The 24,020-nt window shown below is 38.9% G+C and overlaps 2 protein-coding genes and 1 long non-coding RNA gene across 3 annotated transcripts in view; 2 read left to right on the top strand and 1 right to left on the bottom strand.

The window, feature by feature from the left end:
* The window catches only part of tigara (TP53 induced glycolysis regulatory phosphatase a), a 165,181-nt gene that overhangs the window by 138,070 nt on the left and 3,091 nt on the right, over nt 1-24,020 (top strand). The window lies entirely within an intron of this gene.
* Nucleotides 855-23,719, top strand: ccnd2a (cyclin D2, a). Its single transcript, XM_059535821.1, has 5 exons — nt 855-1,457; nt 2,805-3,020; nt 6,627-6,786; nt 12,487-12,635; nt 19,840-23,719. The coding sequence occupies exons 1-5, from the start codon at nt 1,263-1,265 to the stop codon at nt 20,014-20,016; spliced, it is 897 nt and encodes a 298-aa protein (XP_059391804.1). The 5' UTR covers nt 855-1,262; the 3' UTR covers nt 20,017-23,719.
* On the bottom strand, nt 12,642-17,828 carry LOC132124692 (uncharacterized). The gene is made up of 3 exons (XR_009426794.1): nt 17,722-17,828; nt 17,493-17,639; nt 12,642-13,441 (listed from the first exon to the last, which is right to left on the bottom strand). It is a non-coding gene; the product is annotated as an uncharacterized LOC132124692 (long non-coding RNA).

Raw genomic sequence — 24,020 nt, 5'->3', positions numbered from 1 at the left:
ACTATTGGCTATGCAAATTGATCAAAGAGGGGGTGGAAACAACAGCGAGGAAAAAAAAGGTTTTAAAGAGACATTTCCTATCACATTTAAAGTGTTGAAACGAAGCAACTGTTGCAAAAGCACATAGCTGCGGTCCGTTGAGTTCTTCAGAATCACTGTTAGAAGTTGGAGAACCACGAGATGCACCATGATCAATAACTCACTAAAGATGTTCTCTTGAAGGTCTTTGAAGACACACTAACGCTATTTAACCCTATTATACGAAATGTTGACCTGTTTTGACTCATTTGCTGCTTTAGTGACTTTCTGAATGAGTTTGGGTGATATGCATGTTGAAATCGGTCACCTGCATAGCAGATCACAATTATGGAACGCTCACATCTTCTTTTGAGACTTGCTATTTTTAATCATAAATAGAGACGATAAGAATGCTTTATATAATACACTGGGGGCAGCGCAAGAGAATAACTATCATTCAGCTGCTATCTCTGTCGAGCGAGCGTTGCTTCATGCTTTCGCTGCATTTCCTAGAAAGCTATCTCGTTGACCACAAGGCGTTGCAGCTTCATGTAGCTCTATTTTGACTTTGTGATGACGATGATTTTAGTGTCCCTAAAGTAAAAAATAAAGTTTTCTGACCGTTCATTGGTCTAATTTGCGCAAATGTCTGCATGGTACAGCTATATTGTCAACTAGGATATGCATATCATATACATATTATTTGATACGAAGTAACATCGTAAAACCCCCAACCCACTTTTTTAAAGCACCTTGAGATACTATATGTAAGTTGAGTGTTGCGTTGGGTACACTGTGTTTATGGTTATGTTTACCCAGAGTCGTTAAAGTAGTTGCGCATTAATGGGTGAGTTGACTAAGGATGAACATCTTGCATGATCCATACATATATCATCCAGTAGCCTATTGCAATTCTTGAACTTCTTGTGGGGGCCACTGATAACCAGAGCAAGAGGGCTGGAATAGAAGAGGAAGACCTAGCATGTTGCGTCTGGCCAATAATAAGATGAGGTTGCGTCACAGCCTCACATCGCAGACCTCAAATGTTGCAGCGAGAGGAGCAGAGCAGAGCAGAGAAAGAGACTAGTGGGAAAAAGTTTGCAAAGGGATCAGGACTAACCTGGATAGCCTTGTAGACTGGTTTTATGTGCCTGAGAAGTCCTTTCTGCTCTTTTTGAACTTTCGCAGCCATTATATTTGACTGTTTGTAGGCTTATTTGAGATCGAAAAGGACTGTAACAATCATGGAACTGCTTTGTCTCGAGATGGACACCATTATAAGAGCCCGTCCTGACCCGAATCTTCTATACGATGACAGGGTACTACAAAGCTTGTTGACCATCGAAGAGAGGTTTCTTCCCCAGTGTTCATATTTTAAATGCGTTCAGAAAGATATTCAGCCCTTTATGCGGAGGATGGTCGCAACTTGGATGTTGGAGGTTTGTAGATCATTTCCGTGCTTACATCGTATCTTAAAAACGTCCAGCAAAGTGTTTTCTCCTTTATTATGTCATGTAAGCATTGTGGAATGCAAGTAAAGGAGCTTCCTTAATATTTCCGAAATGGCAGATCCGATTTTGTCGTGCTATTTATTTTATTGCAGTCATAAACGCTGATTTTGGACCAAGTTCACGATTAGATTTGCAGGGGGATGGAGAATATCGACATATGTCAGTGATCATAAGCGCATATTTCAAAGTTTTCGGTTCCGTTAACACAGAGCACAGAACGGTGCTTAATGTTATTTATTTATTTTTTGGATAAATATTTCCATGCACACGTATGCACTTCAATGCTTGCCTGTGCGACATCTAACCATCGCCATGTTGGTTTTCTTTCACAACAACTTTATCGCGACAAAATTATTATAACAACTCTTAACATGTGCATGACTTGATAAATGAGCGTTTAAGGTACATATTCGTGTTTGAATATATTGGGTATAACGTTTCTATAATTTTGTACAATTTTGTAAAAATATATGGTTGCGGAAGGGGCGAGGGCCCGCACTGCTTCTTAACCCATGCTGATCGAAGTCTCTTGCCTTGGAATTAAGTTCGGTTTTTGTCAGAATCTTTCATATTTCTAATCTCTGAATGTTGAAAACGTTAGGGGAGGACCTTAGCTTTATTTTCATGTTTTAAATTGTCAGATGAATCGAGCAGGGGAATTTATAAAATTTTTTGAAAAAAATATTTCGGTCCGGTGGTGACGCACTCTTCTAAGACCGCGTGCTACTTCGTTTAAAAAATCGTGTTTTAATCGTATAAAACATCGATTTGATTGCTTGTCAATTGTCGGGAATGATGTGAAAAGGGTTGGCGAATATTTAGATGTATGAATAGTAGACCTAGACAATTTATTTATATTTTTAAATATTTTATGAAAATATGACGAATTAAAAAAACAGATCCCGTACTGTTGCATGGGTGTTTTTTGGCTCGGGCGATAGTGACTTGAATTCATTTCTTACTGAATGAACCAAAGGAATGTGAGTCTATTGACACAGATGTTGGAGTCCCCTTTTCATCCATTAAATGTATATACATTTATAACAGCTACAAGACAGAAATTGCACTTTTTTAGAATCAATCTCTAATGTTACTGTGGCGAATTACAACCTGTCATCTGATGGACAATAGACTACTACGTATTTCGTTTAATCGGTATAACTATTTGATGCATATGTTATTTAGTCATTGTGAGTCTTATAAATTAGACTAATTTTGTTGCGCCACGTGCATCTTTTCCTCTGAACTTATTAAGTTATGCCCTGCCCTTTCCAGGTCTGCGAGGAACAGAAATGCGAGGAAGAAGTTTTTCCACTGGCTATGAACTACTTAGACCGATTTTTAGCGGTGGTACCAACAAGAAAATGTAACTTGCAGTTGCTCGGCGCAGTGTGCATGTTTCTGGCGTCTAAACTGAAAGAGACGCGGCCATTAACAGCGGAGAAGCTGTGCATCTACACTGATAACTCAATCAGACCGCAAGAACTGCTGGTAAGCACCAAATAAACTCTTTGCATACCGAAACTTGCTATCTTATCTCTAGTGACTGCCAGAACTTTGGCTACACACATTATTCACTATTTTCTTCAGTATATAGCCTACCATTGCTTAGTGTTTATTTGTTTACATTACAGTATATGCTGTTTTGGGTACACTAAATAGTTTAGTAGGCTAGTCATCCCACTTAAAATACAATTTCAGGTTATGCAGAACTTGTGATGGAATTTGTTATAGTGTGTATGTTTACAAATCAATGCCATAAGAATTAAAGTAGTCAAAGACTAGGTTCTGTTTGACTAAATATTCTACCGACTGATGGATGTTCTCCACAAGCATTCTAATATCAACCCAAGGGTATTTAGAGAGTCCATGCATGACAGAGCTATTACGCCATCTAGTGGCAACAATGCAATCCATTTGGAAGTACATGGAAGTTTTGTTCCACCTGTATTTATATACTGGATGAATATTGAGTCTTGCATTGATTTTAAGACTTTGTCAATTGAAAGATACAGAATACTGACTACTTGCCATTGTCTAATGAGCTAATCATCATTCAGCTTTTCTTCATATACACACGCACACAGAGTTTATTTTGTTTAAAGATCTTATAAATGCATGAAGTGGCGGGCGGGCGGGCGGGCGGGGGGGCGGGGGGGCTTTTACCATACACAGAGTAAAGGCACATGAATATACTTCAGCTAAAATGTTTTTTTTTTATTTAAATAATGTCTAAGTTATTACTTGTTCAAAACAATCCCTTTAGCAAAGTTTGTACTATGTTCTGCTAATAAAAAAAATAAAAGAATTAAAATTATTTCAATAAATATAGCCTACTGTCATTAAAATGTTAATATAAAAAATTAAAAATACAGAAACAGAATCGTTTTAAACTCAAGATCATATGAAAATCATAAAGAAGACATTTGTCTCAAAATATATGCATTAATTGAATGTATTCTCATTTGCTACTTAAATCTACAACATTTTTAAAAGCATAGAATATTAGATCAAGTAAGCATAGAATCCACTTTGTGCTGCTGCGCGCGATCGCGTCAAGGATCAGACAAAAATACTCATGCATCTTGAAAATCTGATGTTTTGGAAAAATGCTACGCCACGTTTTTGTGCCATCTAGTGGTTTAGATGAAAATAATATCAAAGGCGCCTTTAGCCCTGTTGTACTAATATAATATATATATATATATACTATAGCCCATGTATATATATATAGCGTCATTAAAGAAATTCTGAAGACGCAAAGGCAAAATATGGTAGTACGTTTTTCATTAGTCAGTGTCAAGGGGAAATACAGTACAATGTTGCATTCTCCTCAGCTCTTGACACTACTGGCTCACCAGTCTCTTTCTGCCAGAAATGGGCAGTTCTCTAGTAGCCCAGACCAAAGATAAAAAATATTTTATTTATGAGCCCTCAGCACATTGCTGCTGTGGGCTACCTCATCTCCCCCCCCACTCAGCCTGGCCTATTGTTATATCTTTGTGGTTGTTGGAGCTTTGGCTGGTCTGCGAAGTTCAACAGATGTAGGAAGTTGAAGATCAGCTGTCACCCCTTTTTTTAGTTTTGTCTTCGTTAGCTGGAAATAAGTTCTAGTAAATTTAACTACAGTGACAGCCTGGAGGTACGAGGAAGTGGGTTCCTGCATCAAGGCTCTGTCCAAGAGTGTCAGAGTTTTAGGGCTGGCCTCAGAGCACTTGTGAGGTGAAACTGGATTGTTGAGTTGTTAAGTCGTTAAGTTACTTAAAACTAGTATTTGTGGTCATTTATGGCCTCATAAAGGTTCAACAGTCTGCTTAGAATATGACAAAAGATTGAGCTGGACAGTACAGGTACACAATCATTTGCTAACATCTTATGTAGTGTTGAACCTTCAGTAGTTGCCAAAATTGTTTCTTCAGTTAATTAGGCCAGTTCAACCAAAAATTAAAATTTCAAGTCAACATCTACTCCACCTAATTTCAGTCCAAACCTGATTGACTTACTTTCTTATTCAGAAGATATTTGAAGAATCTTTGTCCATACAATCAAATTCAATGGGGTCCAAAACAACAATGATCGGACCCCATGGATGTGTGTTGTATTTATAAAAAAATAAAATAAAAAAAACAACACACACCAAACTGATAATGCATACTTCTTTTTACTGCCCAAACTTCACAGATCAGTTAGAACGCAAAGGCTCATTTTCACATTTGCATGTAATTTTTGGAGGACGCCTCTGCTCATAGTTTACATTCCATCATACCTCTCTTGGTGTACCAGGAGTCAATGGTTTTTATTGAGCAAATGTGGCTCCAACATGTCACCAGGCTTCGGGTTCAGATCAGGAACCTCCCCTGAGAAAAGAACCTGACAAGAACGTGTAGCTGTTTGTACTTTCGGGTGAGTGACTCACCAGTGAAATCAAGCAAAGAGAGGAAGTGGAGAAATCATGCATCATCGGATTGATGCCATTGTATTCCTTCTCACTTAAGAGTGTTGCAGGGGTATACGTTCCACTCAATCCTTTGTGGTTGCTTCAGAGCAGTTGTAAACACCTATGCTGTATGTCTCAGAAGGTAATGGCAACCATAATGGGCCGTTAAAATGCATGTGGTCCACTTGTGGAGAAAAACCACCTCCATCTAAGCGAGGCGCTCAGTCATAAGGACTGCCCCAACAAGTGCAAGTTTTCCCCAGTTAGTCACTTGCTCCCCTGTTACTCACCTCACTTTAAACAGGAAGGAGGAGTGGTTATGTGAAAGATGCGGTCTTCTTGTTGACTGAATCCAAATGACTTGGCATCTTACGTTTACATTTGTCACTGTGAGTTAGGTCAAAGTAAGTTCATGTTAGCATCAAGTGTGCCCCCAAAAGATGAAAAAGTGTCATCAGCAGTGTTGTATAGTCACATTCATTGTCATTATTGAGCCTTGTTTATTCCACTGAGGTTACTGCTCAATCTAATTACAAGCCTTTTACACATATAATAAGGTTCCAAATTAATGTGTTTGTGGTTGCAAATGGGCTAATGACAAGTTCAACGTTTAACTTTGTGTACTCAGACCTCTTTTGACTTGACAGATTGCTCTAAAACACACTCACAGTTACACTGCTGAGCTACGGATGAAAGTACCCGATGCTGGACAATCTCTGTGAAGTGACTGGGCAATCTGAGTGACCCATTTTTCAACTAAAGTGTGCCTGCATTCAGCCTTACAGCTTTTAGGATTTCAGCTTGTAATTTGCGTAGCCAAGACCAAAGCATGTCCTGGAGGAGCTTTGCTGATGCTTGATTTTGTGCAATCATAACTGGCTTAAATGTTTAACAAACATTCAGATGAGTAAAAGCAGTGTTTGAACACATTAAGTACCTTATCTCCAGTAAATCTTTTTTTTTTTTTTAGACCTTATGTTCGAATGGTTGATAAAGAACATTAGCCCCAGCCTCCAGGGTCTTAATAGTGTAGTGAATGAAAATGTAATTTGTCATACCAGTAAAATGAACCTGGTGCTGCTAATTGATTCCAATCACACAATTTATTTAGGTTTGAAGCTGTAATGATTTTGCTTCTTTCCTCAAACCTTCTTTTAAAGGAATGGGAGCTGGTTGTTCTGGGAAAATTGAAGTGGAATCTGGCTGCTGTCACTCCCAATGACTTTATTGAGCACATTCTGAGGAAACTTCCGCTGCCTGAGGATAAGCTGGACCTGATCCGTAAACATGTGCAGACTTTCATCGCCCTTTGTGCAACAGGTAGTGTATTCAGTAGATGTTTATAAATACATAATTGCCCACAAAGAATGTTTAACTGCTAATTTGTGTAGTGCTGCATAGAACCTATCCTGCTTTAAAGCAAATATTCTCTCACATACATTTGTACGTAACTTTGTAAAGTAGCCAGTGTTCTCCACAATCTAGAAATTAGGTTTATGATTAGCTACCGTGTTCATGGTTAGTCCATGAATTAAAAAAAGAAAAGAAAAAAGGACGAAAGATAGTGTTTGGCGACTTGTATTTGTCTTCCATTCATATTTTTAAGAGTGATAAAGATCCACGGCCTACAGTCATAGCCAAAAGGTTTGGCAGTGACATAAATTTTGTGTTTTGCAAAGTTTGCTGCTTTAGTATTTGTAGATCATTTTTCCACTTTCTATGGTATGTTGAAAAACAATAAGTATATCATAAGTTTTAAAGGCTTTCATTGGCAAAAAATATATAATGAGTCTGTATTTACAGTGTTGACCCTTGTTCTTCATAATCTTTGCAATTGGCTCCGGCATGCTGGATACTAGCTTCTGGGCCAAATCCTGACTGATAGCGATCCATTCTTGCCTTGTTGGTTCTCGGAGTTGATCACAATTTGTGGGCTTATGCTTGTCCACTCGCCTTTTGAGGACTGACCACAGGTTCTCTATTTTCTTCTCCGAGCAATCGATTTTCCAGATGTCCCATACAGTCAGAAGGGAGCTTCATCAGAGAAAATAACTTTTGTCCAATCCTTGTACTTCCTGCAGAATTTCAGTCTGTCCTTGACGTTTTTCTTGGAGAGAAGTGGCTTCTTTGCTGCACTTCTTTACACCAGGCTTTTGTCCAAAAGTCTTGGCCTAACTGTGTGTGCAGATGCTCTCACACCGACCTGCTGCCATTCCTGAGCAAGCTCTGCACTGCTGGTGACACGATTCTGTAGCTGACTCCTCAGGCGGAGACAGTCCTGATGCTTGATGGTGACTCTGGGACGTCCTGAAGACTTGTTCACTGCTGTCAAACCTCTCTCTTTGAAGTTCTTGATGCTCCCCGGTCAATGGTTCTTTCAGGTGCAATATTCTTTGTAGCAATTTCCTTGCATGTGAGGCCATTTTGATGCAAAGCGATGATGGCTGCACATGTTTCTTTTTGGAGGTAACAATTGCTAACAAGAACACAATGATTGGAAGCACTTCTTCCCTCCTTTTATAGCAATCAATCTGCTCTTACAGTCTACTTAGTAAGATAGTGATATCACTTGACTAGTACTCATTCACACTTTCACATGTGCTGGTGATATGATTATTCAATTAATGTTAGCTGGTCATTTTGTATCAGGATCAAAAAACAGTGAAATAATTTTTTGTGTTTGTGTAAAAAGTAAATTTTTGGGCCAATGGCGCTTTTAGCAATTATTTAACATGCATCTGATCACTCTACACAATAATCTAGAAACAATGTAAATGAACACCTCAACAGTTTAAGCAGCAAACTTTGCTAAACACAAAATATTTGTCACTGTAAAAAATGACTGTAGTCAAGTTGGTGCTGATGTCTTGCATTATCACTTCAGTAAGTGATGTGTTGCAAATTATGTAATTTTTTTTCTTTGCAAAACCTGAAATTACAGCAGACTTCTGTGGGTTTAGTATCTATAGCAGCTTTATTCAGGTTCTCGTTGCAGGCAAATTATCAGATGCCATCTCATTACATTCATGAGAAACTATGTGGACTGAAATAGCGATGTGTAATGGAGAGAATTTTTCTGAAAGCCTTATGTGCTTGCCTGGTATGTTTGGCATATCAGTGGCTAGGGCTGAATGCAGTGACACTTCAAAGGGCAATTGTATAGTTAAGGACATTCCTGTGTGCTGGTGAGCCAGTGGCTAGATCATTCCTGCACTTAGAGGTGGACCACCTTTAGGAGATCAAACATGGAGATGAGAGGAGGGTGAGAAAACGCGAGGAGTGTATTGTTCTATAGCCAAGCCAAATAGAGAAGCATGTCATGTTTTCATATCTTATCCCCTTTTCTCACGCCTCCCAGATGCTCCAGGGCATGACAACTTTCCCATAATCAGGAGCCTCTGTGGGGCTGGTTCTCCCAGCCAAGCCTGCACCCAACTTCACCATAGGCAGTAATGGGATCCAGTGCACCACCCTTGTTCCATCAGGCTTTTCTCTTCCTCCCTGGGGTTGCTCAGGTCCCCAAGAACCTCAGGAGTGACTCTGACTTTGGGAAAGTGGGACATGAGGGGAGAGGGATAAGTAGGAGGAGCTGATAGGTCTTTAAACATGGAGCTTTTGATTCTCCTGTTGGTTTGTGCAACTACCCTGACATGAACATGATTAATGAAAACTGGCTAAGAATCTATTGTGCTTTGCAGGATGGGAACTGATGATAACTGGGATAATATGAAAAATTTAGCTATATAACTTTGTTTTTAGATGCGGGAAAAATTCAAAGGCTAGTGAAACATCCCCCTGTTGTTATACACAATCTAGTTACTAGTTTACCAACAGGGATTCAAGGAGTATCCAAAAGATTTTAATTGCTGAGCAGATGCCTTGACTGCTGCTTTTCTTTCTTCTGTACAGTTTGCTTTATTTGCAGAGAATTCCGCGTCCCCTTCTTTTCCGAGACATACAGAGAAGAGTGTGGAAAGACTATTTTTTATTGGTTCTTCTCTTTTGATAAAACAGTTCTGTTCAGAGCACTCTGCAAGATTTGGTCAGACAGAGTGGACCAGTTCAGTATTAATTAATAATATGGAGAGGCCTTTCATATATATGCAAATGACTGGAAGGCTCGGCTAGAGACCATAAGAATGGAGACAAAAGGAACAACCCTCCATTTCATATGCAGAGGCATGTGAGGGTCAGTGCAGAAGGAGCACCCGATAAAATGTTTCTCCGGACGGCAGTCTGGAGAAAGCCTGCGATTGAACCCCATTCTTACTGTTAAACACCCTTTATTTATCCGTCTTAAATTGTAGATGTATAGGAACATTCCTGAGAATCACTATCATATCCGATAATCTTACCGCTCTTCAGATGTTTACATATCGGAGAAATAACTAGTGACTGGTGGAGAGTTCAGCAGGGCTGAAAATTAAATCTACCAATTCATGTCATTTCTCATTCAAGAGGCTCTGTTTCCTCCCACACCGGCTTGACTGCTGTTGCTCAAGACTCTGCACTGGAGCAAGACTGAAACAAGTTGTTACAGGATTTTAACAGTCAAAGAGGGTTCCTGTTTTTAATTAATTCTTTTTTTTATTTTTTACTATGGTTTGACAGGGCAAACCAACATGCCCCTTTTGATGATGAAATTATTTGTTTAAAAAATTGACAATAGACAGTTAATGTAATACAATTGTATGAAGTAATGCTGTACATAAATGTCCTAGACACCTGATTGTTTTAATGATAATTGTTTAATGAGAAGAACATACCTAGGAGTTTTTAAAAAATCCTTTTATATTCTTTGTTGTAGGTTTGACAAACCATTAGCATTTAGTTGAATATTTGTGTTACAGGATAACTCTGTTATTCTGTTGACTCTGTGACTTTAAGATCTTAACTTACATGCTTTGCCTGACTTTCCATTTGACTGTCAAATCTCAAATTTGAGTGTCAAACGGTGACACCAAATTCATGTTTATGTTTGATATTTATCACTCATGTTGAACATGGCTGCTTGAAACAAGACTCTGTTAACGCAAACCTGTGCATCTGCATGTGCGTCTGGAACTTGATTTATTGCCCCTCAAATCAGTTTCTCAACTTTCTGGACGCTTAATTAATTTACAAGTTAAATGCATATACAGCACATTGCACCCACATAGAAGCTTGCTGTGTTGGCACAGGTCTGGGGATGCAGTGTGGCGTGGGCAGGAGAATGGTCCATTGAAGGGGGTTAGAGGCTGGTATACCAGGCCAGCCAGCCGCCTCGTACTAGGAGCCTTCCATCACAGGCGTCCCCACTCAGCTACATACACTTTTTATCCTTTGCTTGAATATCAATGAAGGCGTGTAGAATACAGCCATTCTTCCCTTAACACTCTCACAAACGAGAGCGTCCAGCTCTGCCTCTAGCACGCGCATACTCTTGTTCCCTCAACAAACTTGTCTTGTCTAGAGTGTGAAAAATCAGATTGCAACCTACTCAGCGCATGCAAGCTGTGTGTGGGCTCCCAATTTCCACTGTATGCTTTTTTTCTCCCTGCTGCAAAAGACTCAAAGAGTTGCAATGTGGCTGGTTTTGTCTTCTTCCGCTTGACCAGAACCTCTTTTAATAAAATTTTCTCTGGCCTGGAATCAACTACAAAGGGAAGAGTGTATAATAAGTTCATTTATTTGTAAACACAGAGCTGCAAAATGAGAGAATGGCTGGCTTTGAATGTCAAGATGGCAATGAAGGCATGCTCATCAGTTATCAAAGGCCCCACAGCTTTGATTATTTATTTATTTATTCTAAAAAGAAAAAGAGAAGAAAAATCACCCTTAGAGCCATCACACACAGTTTGCTTTGCAATTGAATATGGCAATAGGGTAATGCAAAGACTGCCAGGGAGTGTGGGACCATGAGCCCAGAGGTGGCCCTGCATCAGAGGAATGGCATGGGGGGAATGAGGTGGGTAGGAGGGTATTTTCTTCTGCCAAAACCTTAAGAGGGTCTGGACACTGACTAAAGAATGATGCTCAGTGCCCCCCTCAGCCGCCCCTGCTGTCTAAAACCCTACAACACCCTCCCCCAACACTCATCTTTTGTGCTGGCTGTCAGGTTGAATTGGAATCCACAGAGAGGGCTTGATGTTGCAGCTCTCAATTGAATGAGATGAGGTGATGGTTTCAGACAATGAAGCCACACTCCTGCTCACTCGACCCAGGTCCATCAGTGGCCACACTCAATAAATATGCTAAAAGACAGCAGCAACTCTGATACAAATCCAGAGCTGTTGTATCAACAAAGCTAGAGCATGTGTCCCATCCAACCTTAGGGGTATGTGTCTGAAAAAAAAGTGTTGAAAAACAGTCAGCAAAAGTGAGAGAGCTGTAGAAAAAGAAGAAATACAGAAATCAATGAGGCAGGGGGCAGACAGCTTAAGCTGTTCGTTTCTTTCTCTTTTCCTCTTGCCCCCCCCCCTCCCCTCGCAGTCAGTTGTCTTTTTGTGCTTCAGGCCCGTTCGCAAGCTGTCTTATTTGCATTATGAATGACAGTGAGAAAGCTAACAAGGTTATTGGTCTTTGAGATGTACGCCTGTGACCACACATGGAAAAAGGACCTACAGCAGTGAGCTCTGGCAGAGGGACTGTGGCTCTTTATTCCATCCTTTCCGAAGGCTATAGGGCTTTTTTTCAGGGAGCACACGATTTACTTAGGAGCAGGAAGAAAAGGGGCCGATCTGCAAAGGGTGACTGGAGGAGAGAGATGGGGGTGGGGGTGCTTTTCAGATTCTTTTCGAGGCCAAGTGAACCCTCATTATCTTGGGCTGCAGTCATTAGCAAAGAACTGTGCACAGATCTAATAGAAAGGGTTTTATTTTTTTAGTTTTTCAGATTTTTATTTTGTATTCATTTCATATAACTATAAATATAATACTGTATAAAAAATTTAAAGTATAAAAAATACTGTAGAAAAGTCTGATAAAGTACATTTTCATGAACTCAAGAGAGATCTTAATGCGTGGTTTGCTCTTTCCTCAGATTTCAACTTTGCCATGCACCCTCCATCCATGATTGCAACGGGAAGCATGGCAGCAGCTATCTGTGGCCTGCAGCTTAACAGCACTAACCGCTCACTGTGGGGAGACAACCTAACAGAATTACTCGCCAAGATCACAAACACAGAAGTTGTGAGTATTGGTGCTCTGACAATAATTTTTACTAAAAACTTTTAATTAATCATTATGATACAAGGTACAGTGCATGAGGACCATTACAAGGTTATTATGTTTTGACCATTGATATGATGGGACAGCAATACTATTGGTTATCTATGGGGTGAGTGTTGTTGTGCCTGTAGGACTGTGAGAGGAGGTTGTGCATTTCCCCTATTTACTCAATGGGCTTGAGTCCAGCTCCAATTCAATTTCATATTCAGCCACTGAATTACTGGAAGTGAAATGGGATTGACCCTGACTAAGAGACTGTAAGTAAAGAATCTGCAGGTCTATGGAAATGTGTCAGGGATACTATGGCTGTATGCATATGACTTGGATACAAATTCATACTGGGTTCGCAAGGATCATTAGGCACCTCATGATCATTCAGCTTTGTTTAAGTCCTTTAGTTTATATTTATTGGCAAACGAGAATAGAAAATTAACGTTAAGAGAAGAACCCAGGAAACGCATTTAATTCCTAGCCTGACCTGAAGAGGTCAACCCTCCCCAAGATACCCTAGAGTGCACTGCTGCTGGTAGAATGCCTGCTGCCCCAGCCTGTGGTGTGTTAAGTCGTACACCATAGCAGAGGAAAAACAAATAGTCCTCCACAGCAGTACAGGTGCTCAGTGTCTGAAGAGTGTGAGGTCCAGGGAGGAAGGAATAAACTGCCTGGTCCATGAACAACTCGTCACATTGCAGGATGCCAACAATCCATACCTTTGAAAACATGCAGGTATGGTGTATACACATTACCCTGCTTATCCTGAGCTATACCTTAAAAAAAAAACAAGAAAAGTTCACATAGCATGAACATTCTATGATCCTTTACTCACTCTCATATCGATTCAAACTTGCATGACTTTCATTCTTTCATGGAACACAGAAGAAATTCTGAGAAAATTCTCAGTGTCCATACCATGGACATTCTTCATAATATCTTGTGTTCCACAAAAGAAAGTCATATAGGTTTGGAACGACATGAAGGGGATTATGATGATGATGATGCAAACATACTGCATTTCCAAAAATAAAGTGTGAACGATTCAGTGGGAGCTGGGGGCTGTGATGCAATCAAACTGTATGCATGTTGGCAGGACATCGTCGGCGAAACAGGATTGTTTACATGTGTTGTTAACTCTGTAGTAGAGGTTCTCGCAATTCCGCACTGTTTTACCATGCCTGGAAGTTACTGCTGCGTTAAAAACTGCTCAAGTACCTCACACGATACATATGGAACACATAGGAACAATGGAATACAGTTTTTTTTAGGTTACACCAAGCGCAAAACAGCGGTATTTGGAAAGGCTCTCAGGCATCCAAAATATCGACCCATACGAACTCCCTGCAGCGGAATGGCACAGAGACCCTGGACCATACCTCCACGCACATATATGGACATTGTGAATTATCTAGTTTTTGGTGTAAGTTACTACACAATTCAGGAGTTTAAAAGCCACAAGTATTTGGAAAGTTACGAGGCTTTCTGCTGTGGCTGGGTCCATCTACAAGCCTCCAGGTGGTGAAACAGCGTTGTACAGGCCAAAGTAAGTTTATTCACATGCGTTTAACGTGTTGTAATAACACATTGCATTTAGCAGACACCTCCTGACCAAAATGACAAAGTAACTTAAATAACTGCGACTGTTTCGTAAACACTACATTGTAACCAGTGTTGGGGAGTAACTAGTTACATGTAACGGCGTTACGTAATTTAATTACAAAAATTATTGTAACTGTAATTAGTTACAGTTACTACGAAAAAATGAGTAATTAAATTACAGTTACTTATGAAATTTTTAACGATTACAAAGGGGATTACATTTGAATATTTACACACATCCACATACAGATTTAACTGATTTCTTTCCCAAATTGCACTGACTATTCTGAGACATACCACCCTAATAATTTCCGGGATGCGGAAACACAGTCTGGTTCGTAGAATCCAGTCATAAAAACGGAATGCATAACGCGGACGGAATATGCCACATTTTGGATGACTAAATCAAAAGTAGGTCAGTACACTTGAATCAAAACATGACATCGACTAGTGTCTGTGAATATTAAGCCCCAAAAATGCAATATATGACTTGCACATTCTGCGTGTCTGTGGAAATCAGGCGCGGACTGGACACCGGGAGAACCGGGACAATTCCCAGTGGCCTGGCAGCCGATTTTACCCCACTATTTAATATCATTATTGTATAATTGCCTGCCGAATGTACTAAAGCGATCATTTGCGAATCCGCCATTTGATAATTAAATCTCTAATAGCCTAAGTCATGAATTGTTAGTCATGACTCGCGCGCTCTCCGCGCCTCCGCCAAACGGTTTGGATCAGACTCAGAGTAATCAATGCGAGAGAGAGAGAGAGAGAGAGAGAGTGGACAGCTGGAGCAGAGAAGCAGAACTACTGTTCAGGGTTTTAGGTCAGTTTCATCTGTAAAGATGCTTTTTTGTCTTTGTTTTTTTATTTAATTAATCAAGCAGCAGCACGTTGCTCATCAGTCATCACTCAAAATACTATATAAAGGACATCATTATTATCTGTTGTAATGTTATAGTAGGAATTTAGCTGAAAAAAAATTCAGATTTTTTTTATAGGTTTAGGGGGAGCTACGACAGACAACAACACAACCCTTACGAAAATTAACATTTTAATATTTAACTATAAATCCAGAGAAAATGGTTACTATTGTTTAACTGTGGTTACCAAAAATGTAAAATTATTTTACAAATGTATTTATTTAAAAATAAATACAAATCCATTTGCAAAAAAACAAAAACAAAACAAGGTTATTTTACTTTTAAATAGGCTAATAAAAGCATGGTAATTTTTTGTAAGGGAAAAACATGACTCGTGTACAGTATTAGGATTTTTCTATAAAGATATTGTAGTATTGTAGAGTATTGTATTGTAAAGTATAGTTTTGTTCAATCTTGAGTATTAAAGTCTTGAGAGAGATGGATAACAGGGCAAAATAAAAAGACTGAAGAGAAAAATAGAAGTGAAGGTGCAGTTCAGGAGAGAACTTTAAATTATTTTGCATGTCCCCAAATTAAAGATTTAAACCTTTTTTATGTCAGGTCCATACAAAAAAATAGTTTTGTCCATGAATTTGTTTGTATGAGGTTGAATTTTCCAGTCTGAATTTTTTTCCCAGTCCGCCCCTCCTGTAAATTAATGGCAAAGACATGGTTTCATTTACTACACATAGGCCTACTGAAGCTCGCAGTGTTTTCAACCTCTGCCATCTCAATATAGGAGTACACGAGCACATAAACATAATTTCTAGAACTGCTCTGTGTCACTTCATGTGCATTTTACTTATTTTGAGAAAACTATCATCATATACAAAGAGACACCAATGTTTCAGGAGTTTATTACACAGAATATGTCACATACTTATTAGATAACTGTATTTAAGTTCATGTATATGCTTTTATTTATTATTCTTTAATTTTCACAAATTTAGAAAAGTAATCAAAAAGTACTCAAAAGTAATTAGTTACATTACTTTAATAAAGTAATTGAAAAAGTTACACTACTATTACATTTTAAACAGGGTAACTTGTAATCTGTAACCTATTACATTTCCAAAGTAACCTTCCCAACACTGATTGTAACGAGATGTTCACAAACGTTTCCAACATGTTTTGATGTAGGCTAAAGGTGTGCATGTTTAGTTATAATTAGATTTTAGCCCAATGACACATACTGTACCAGGTTTTTGTGTTGGGGGCTGCAAAGTGGACAAACCAGTTCTGGGTTGGCTATGGTAGTTAAATGTGTGATTGCAAGATGTAAATGTCCTGGTTAGATTAAAGCCATTAACAGCGTGAATGCAAGGTGACTTACACCGTAAACAATATAATTCACAATGTCCATATGTGTGCACGGAGTTAAATGGTCCAGGTCTCTGTGCCGCTGCAGGGAGCTCGTATGGGTCGATATTTTGGATGCCTGAGAGTTTCTCCAAACACAGCTGTTTTGCGCTTGGTGTGAGCTTGTTCTTGTAAGGTCCCCTTTCTTTTGCCTCATCTTTTTGCATTGCTTTACCGTCTCTGTTCCGCCGACATAATAAATGCGCAAAAATTAAAGAGCTCTGAGATGTTTAGTCGCGCTTCTGTGAAGTTCTGAAGGCGTTGCCCCTGGCAACCGATAGCGTGTCCTACCATCATGGCCGACCGGATCAGACCCCTCCCAAATCAACCCAAATCGGCACGTGACTCCTCACTCTCAATATAAATGGAATTGTTTGACCATTTGTGGTGCTTTTCCACTGCATGGTACGGCACAGTATGGTTCAGTACGGCTCACTTTTGGGTTGTTTTCCACTGGGTACAGTACCTGGTAACTAGTACTTTTTTCAGTACCACCTCCAAGCGAGCCATACAGTTACTGTAAATTTGACGGTTAAACCTCGCTGATCACTAATTGGCCAGAGAGAATCATCACTACCTGCGTCATTTAACTTGCGACACCAGACCAGACCCTCTAGATTTAAATCAGCACAGCCAGCGTAGGATCAGACACAACTGTTTTTTTTTTTTAAATGAATGCAAATATTTTGAATGAAAGCACCTTTTTTAGGTGGTTTTTTTGAGGAAGTAAAGCAGTTCCTCTTGTTGATAGCCGTGACGTTTATAATCATGCCCAATTAAAGCAGTACTATACTGCAGTGGAAACGCAAACCGAGTCATACCACACAGTGGAAAAGCACCATTGGTAAATCAGAGATATGAAAAAGAGATATCTCTATATCAGGAGTAAAGCAGAAAAACCTAGTCTTCAATTAACAAAATTTTGTGTCCTTAACTTTACCTTAGTGTATGAGGAGGACCTTCCATATTGAGGCAGAGGTTGGGAGGTGAGCGGTCAGACGGAGTATGAAGGAAAGTCAGCCTAATGCCAAACGATGCTGCCAGCCTAGCCACCAGGAACCTTACTGACATTTGTGGAGTCCAGTGCCTGTAGTTTCCAGTAGACATATGATAGCATCAGCCAGACTCTTCCAGTCGCCCTTGGAATGTGTGTGTAGCCCAAGACACACCTGATGAAGCATACTCTGTGCAGTAGTAAGGTACTCGCGTAAATGCCAAACCAGGAAGGCTGAAAATTGGCTTGAAGCTTCCACAAATACTCTAAGGTCTCTCTAAGAAAGAAGCAAAAGGCAATACATATTCACAAGGCACTGGGTGTTTATAGTAAAGTTTGCTATTGTAGCTACAGTAAATAAAGTAAATTATGCTCACTGGGCTGTTGTTTTAAATTTTTGGTATGGGGCCTTAAATGTTTGAGCCATGAATTTGTGTCCTTGTGCACTTATAATACAGCTTTACAAACTAACATTCTGAATATGGAGAAACTAATCAGGAAGAGAAAATGCATAGTGAAAACTATGACATACCTCAATTTCTAAAAGTTGGTGAAATGTTAGAAACTTTGGGTCTGGAATGCTGAGAATGCTCCTTTACCTAAAGTCATCTTGACTCTGTTATTTGAAACTGAAATGTTATTTAAAACTAAAAAGTTGCTAATTATTTAGAGAAGAACTTCAAGGCTTTTTTGGTACACAGGATCATGTGTTAGGCCCCCTGGCCTCTTGCATTAGGCCTCTGGGACATCTTAATCCCTTTCATTTCTCAATGCTGTGATGGCCTTGCTCTGAACCCGGCAATCCTTGCTTTCACTTACCAATAAAAAAACAGACATCGTTTTCGGTGGCTACTTTAAGTCTCTCCTTTAGGCTTCTTTTGTCCAAGATGGCACACATTGAGTGACCTTAAGTGCATTTCGATCAATTTTTATTAACTTGTAACAAACATAGCCATGTTCATGATGGAGTTGGATTAGTCAGAGACCACTCACTCTATCTTTAAGCTCACCAAGCCTTACCATCCTTCTCTGGATCTAATATTCGAGAAGCTCTTCTAGAGCAAGTCCTGGTTTTAACAGTAGTCACACACTGAAGCTATTAGAGTTGCCTGAATTAAGCCTTTGGGTCTTGGCATGAGTTTGGTTGCGCATCTATAAAGAACATAGCACAGGGAAATGTCTTTTAGGAAGTCAGGCCTGGCATTCTTGTGGTAAGACACAGGCAGTTCCTTTACATGTTTTATGCTTTAGTTAATTTCTAGAAGGAAGTTACTAATAATGGCTCATCGTGGTGGGAAACAGGAGACCTCTAGAGGGATTGTGCTCATTGTTATCTATGATGACATCAAAGAAAATAACCTCTAAGTGATTACTAATTTCATCCTAAAAAAAAAAAATCTGATATTTTTTTCCCTTTCTTGTGTGATGTACTGCTTCTACAGGCATATCAAACACATGGCCCAGGAGCCATGCATAACTTAAGTTCAGCCTTTGGCCCATCAGCTTTTAATTAACAGTAAATGTCAAAGGAATGCAGCCTCTCCACAAGCAACACATTCTCCATGGGCCCTCCCCATGGGCCATTCACAGCAAACTTCCCACAGACGCCTGGTGTGCCTCAGACATACCAACTAAACAGGACAGAGAGCTTTGATCACCGTGCATCCATTTAATTTCACTAGAGGGCATTATTGCTCATTTTGGGGACAGTGTGAAAGACATTTTAAATATGTTGTGCTCTTTGGAGACACCCACATGGTTGCATTAGTCATTTATATATATATATATATATATATATATATATATATATATATATATATATATATATATATATATATATATATATATATATATATATATATATATATATTTAAAAAAAATCTATTACAAAAATTTATTTTTTTGTTCTTGGCTCTACAGAGCAGGAAGAACATTCTGGTGGGCTCAAGCTAGGTCATTACATGATGTTGTGAAATTGAAAGGGTATGAAAACCTTACCGAAACACTGCCTTGTTTTATCCATAGGATATGGATGTAATTGACATGGCAAACTACAGTGGTACAGCTGTTACAGTGCAACTCTGTGCATGTTTGGTTTGTTATATATATATATATATATATAATTATTTTTTATTTATTTAATTTTTTTGTAGTTTGACTAAAGCCTGTAAGTCTACTGTGTGTGAATGTGCATTTGCTCAGTACTACTGATGAAGTGATTCTGGATGATTATAGACATTGCCGCTATTTAAGTGGCCTGTTTGTATAATGCTTTGTGTCTGATGCATTGCAGGATCTGTTAAAGGCATGCCAGGAGCAGATTGAAAGAGTGTTGATGAATAACCTGAGGGAGGGCCGCCAGCAGCAGCAGAAACAGCAGCAGCAGGAACAGGGTGGCCCGCGCAGCAAAGCACTTGATGACCAAGACCAGTCCAGCACCCCAACCGATGTACGAGACATCAACTTGTGAGCTTGCTGCAGGAACGCTGTGATCAGTCTTCAAGAAGAAAACAATAAAAAAACAACAAAAAACTAAAATGACAAAAAAACAAACAACCCCAACAAAAAGTGCTTGCTAGTCTTTGTAGAGTCTTATCTTCATTTTACAGTAAAAATTGCTCCCATAAAAAAAAAAAAAAAAAAAATCTAAGCTATTTTAGATAAAAATAAAATAAAAATAGATATTTTTTAAATGATTTGATACTGATGCAAAATGCTCTACGGTGCCTCAGACTCTTAGAAGGGAAGCGTGTAGTATTTTGCAAACTCTTGATTGTGTAAACATATTAATATGATATTTAATGCAAAAGTGTTAGTGTAAAGGGCTTTTCAAAATAGAGAGTCTACTGTATCAGACTGGCTTGAAAGGGTACAAAAAGTGGGGCTATGTTTTTTTTCTTCCTGTTTTGTTGTGATTTTTATTTTATTTTTTGGTTCATGTTGGAATGCCTGAACTTGAACATACAATGAGGTGCCATGAGTATGAATGGACACACCCATTCACTTGGCTGTGCATTAGGACCAGAAATAGGGATTTAAAAAGGAGTGGTGAGACACAAGTCTTATACTAAGAATGCAGTGCTCTTTTGCTAGGGCAACAGGGGCTTATATCTTGAGAATAGACTATTAATATTATTTTTATTATATTATTATTTCTGTTAAACAAGCAGTTATTGTTGCAAGTTATTGTCTCTCGATGCTAAAGTTACAGACACTTCAAATAAGCTTTTGTCAAGCTGCTTGTGTGCATGCATTTATGTGTGGTGTATGTTTGCTCATGTGCAAGCGTGTACAAGTTACTCTATATCAAGCACTCTTTTGTGAGTCATGTGGGCTTTGTTTATATTGATTATCATCTATCTGCAAGTGTTTGGTTATAGAGACTGGTTCAGTGGTGGGCACATGGTCAAAGGACTGGACGGGGATAGTACATGATTCAACAATGCTTGGAGGGCATCCTGTATCAGTGCCTTACATTAAATGCTTTTTTTTACTGTCCTTGAAACTGCTTGAGGGCTGAGCCCAACCCAGTGCACAGAGCAAGAGGAGGCAAGAACAGGGAGCGAACCGAGACGACTACGTTCCCTTGTATTTTCTAAAGGCAAGATTAGTTGTTTTTAAAATATGTGGGTAAGGTTTTCCTTCATGGCAACCTCCCACTAAATGTTGCAGATGTATTGTATACAGACAGTTTATTACGTTATTACGTATTTTGTTGTGAGCAAGTTGAAGGAGCCTTTGGCTGATTTATGGTTGGTCCCATCAGGGACTGAAAAATGAGTTGTTTGCAAACAAATGTGTGCTAATGCTGTTAGCAGTAAAGGAATGTGTAGGCAAGAATGATCGAGGATGATGATGTTGAAACTCGGTTGGTTTGAGGTGTGAAGCATGCTGCTGTGGTGAGGATGCTTATATGGAGTTAGGAGAAGCAGGAAAGGAGGCCAAAGGAGAAACAACGGCTATGGTTTCCATATATCACCTGATATTTAAGATCTTTAATCTATTTGTCTGTTTATTTGTTTGTCCTTTAGTTTGTATGTCTCGTGTTTGAATTTCAAACCAGTATCTAAACCAGTTCCATTGATACTGCTGGTGCATAACTGGGAAAGGTTACTCCTTCGGTTTAAGTTCAGAGAGCATGTTTGCCATGGATAACAAGTGGTTAAGGTTAAGGAGTCTTTTTATTTTTATTATTTTTTTGGGCTGGTTTCCCATGTTTAGTTCATGGCATGTTCAGTTCATTATAGTGTTAAAGCATTGGAAACCAATGTATAACAAACAAAAACAATGAAATAACAATATTAATGCAAATGAAAAAAAAAAGACCAGAAGACAGAAAACAGATTGAAATAGAAGAAAAAATGTTTGTTGATTTGCACGCTCCAAGGGCAATTTTCAATTTGAAGAGACTTGTGCAACTGCAACATAGCAGAAAAAAAAATATATGTAGTGCCTTGAGTCTGATGTAGACTTTCACCCTGTTTTGCTGAGGCTAAGCATAAGACCCACTACCCAGCCATCCAAAATACGCTGCTTCCAAAGGTTGAATTGGTATGGGTTTGAAAACTTTTACAAGTCATTACACAGTGGCTAAAACAGGGTGCATCAGCAGCACAAAACGGCTTTCATGTACTGAATTCTCATAGCTTACCTTTAAAAGGGGCAGTCGAGCTTAGGTTTGTGTCCGTCTGTGTATGTGTGTGTGTGTGTGTTTGTGTGCATGTCTTTCTGTGGGTAAAGGAGATGTTTACATGTACTCATGCATTTCCTTTCTCCAGAAACAGTTCTTAGTGATGCTTGAGTTCACATGTCACATTTCCTCCATCCTCACACCAAAACCCCCGGTCAATGTTATTGTATTAAGTTAGCCTGTCTTATTATTTTTCTAGCTCTGTTCTGAAAATGAATTACAGTACTGTTAATAGATTGTATGGCTGGCTAAGTGGTTTGAGTTTGAATATGGACCGAAGTTATGTTCCTTAAGGGGTATGATACTGTATTCCAAAGTGATGAGAGATGGAAAGAGTGTGAAGACATCAATCAAGTGTCAATATTGTTATTATTGTTTTTTTTTCCGCTGCTAAAAAGCTATGATTTTTTTTTGTTTTGTTTCATCTTATACACAAAAATAACATTACATAGTTGTGATGTCACATCAGTGTGCTGCTATTTTATAAACAATTGTATTATAATTATTTTACTGCTTACAGAATACTTTTGAGAATACAGAAGTAGAGGGTAAAAGAAGAACATGAATTGAGTATTCGACTGGAAATGCTCTTTGTACAGTGTGCTCTTATTAAGGCATGTTTCTTTACCTTTTAATCTTTTTTTTCCTCCTCTTCTTTCTCCGTCACATTCTGTAAGTGTGGTATCTCTATACCTCAGGTTTACTGGACATAAAAGACTTTCCCATTACCTCGCACAACTCACAACAGTTTTTTCGGGAACCTGGAAAGGGCAGCACAAATAAGAGGTTATGATATTTCTGCTGTGTCCGATGTAGTAAATTAAGTGGAATTGAATTTCCAAAGTAGATGAATAGCAAGCTTACAAGGCTCCCCCACCTGGACTTCAGAAATAGTAGACAGAGGAGGTGAGAATGTTTGACTGTGTCTTATGTACACAGCCTATATCAGTGGAAATAAACTTGTAAATATCAAATAAGCAGCAACAACATTGAGAAAAGCCCTCCTCCGTCCACTATAACCATATCATGTACCTCAGTTAATTCTGTTGCACAACCTCTGTTCAATAAATCTGCTTTAAAGAGCGGTGTTGGTCCTATGTTATTGTTCCCTTCTATTGGCAAAGTTAACTGAAAACAACAATGGGAATCTATCCAGCATGTTATTACCTGGTAAATAACGACTGTGAAGACAGTGTTGATAATCAGACACAGGCCAGATGGAAAATGACACATTTCAAAAATAAAGCAGAGGTTGACCTTTTCTGTTCAACAATGTTTCCTTCCAGAATTATCCTCTAAATAATTACAACTAAATCAGAGTATCACAGCTGATTTTGAGGAGATTAATTCTTTAGGGTTTGGCAACTCTGTGGATATTCTTTGGATTTCTGTTGAACTCAAGTAATTTTTCATTGAGAGCATGAATTAAGTTAAAGGAGAGGACATGCTGTATGCGAAGGTCAATAAACTTACCATGAAAGAAGTATTCGTCTCCTGTTGTCTTTATTTTAGTACGTCATTGGTCAAAATTGATATAATTGTCCAGTTAAAGTAATACCGATGATATACAGTTTACAATTAAACGACAAATAAAAATTAAATGACAGACCTAGTGCAACTTCAAATCCCTCCACGCGCCACAGGCGCCAGTGACGTATCGCAAATATCTACGTCAGGATGAGCGATGACTGATTCGTGAATTAATTGTTCTTTTGAGTCGGATCTTTTCAAGGAATCGGTTGAGCTGGAGCGTACAACCGGTCTGAATGATTTAAAGTATTTAG

The sequence above is a fragment of the Carassius carassius genome, chromosome 43 (assembly GCF_963082965.1).
Source record: "Carassius carassius chromosome 43, fCarCar2.1, whole genome shotgun sequence".
Taxonomy (NCBI): Eukaryota; Metazoa; Chordata; class Actinopteri; order Cypriniformes; family Cyprinidae; genus Carassius; species Carassius carassius.
The sequence above is the reverse complement of the archived record's forward strand: the minus strand, read 5'-3'. Positions and strand labels throughout refer to the sequence as shown.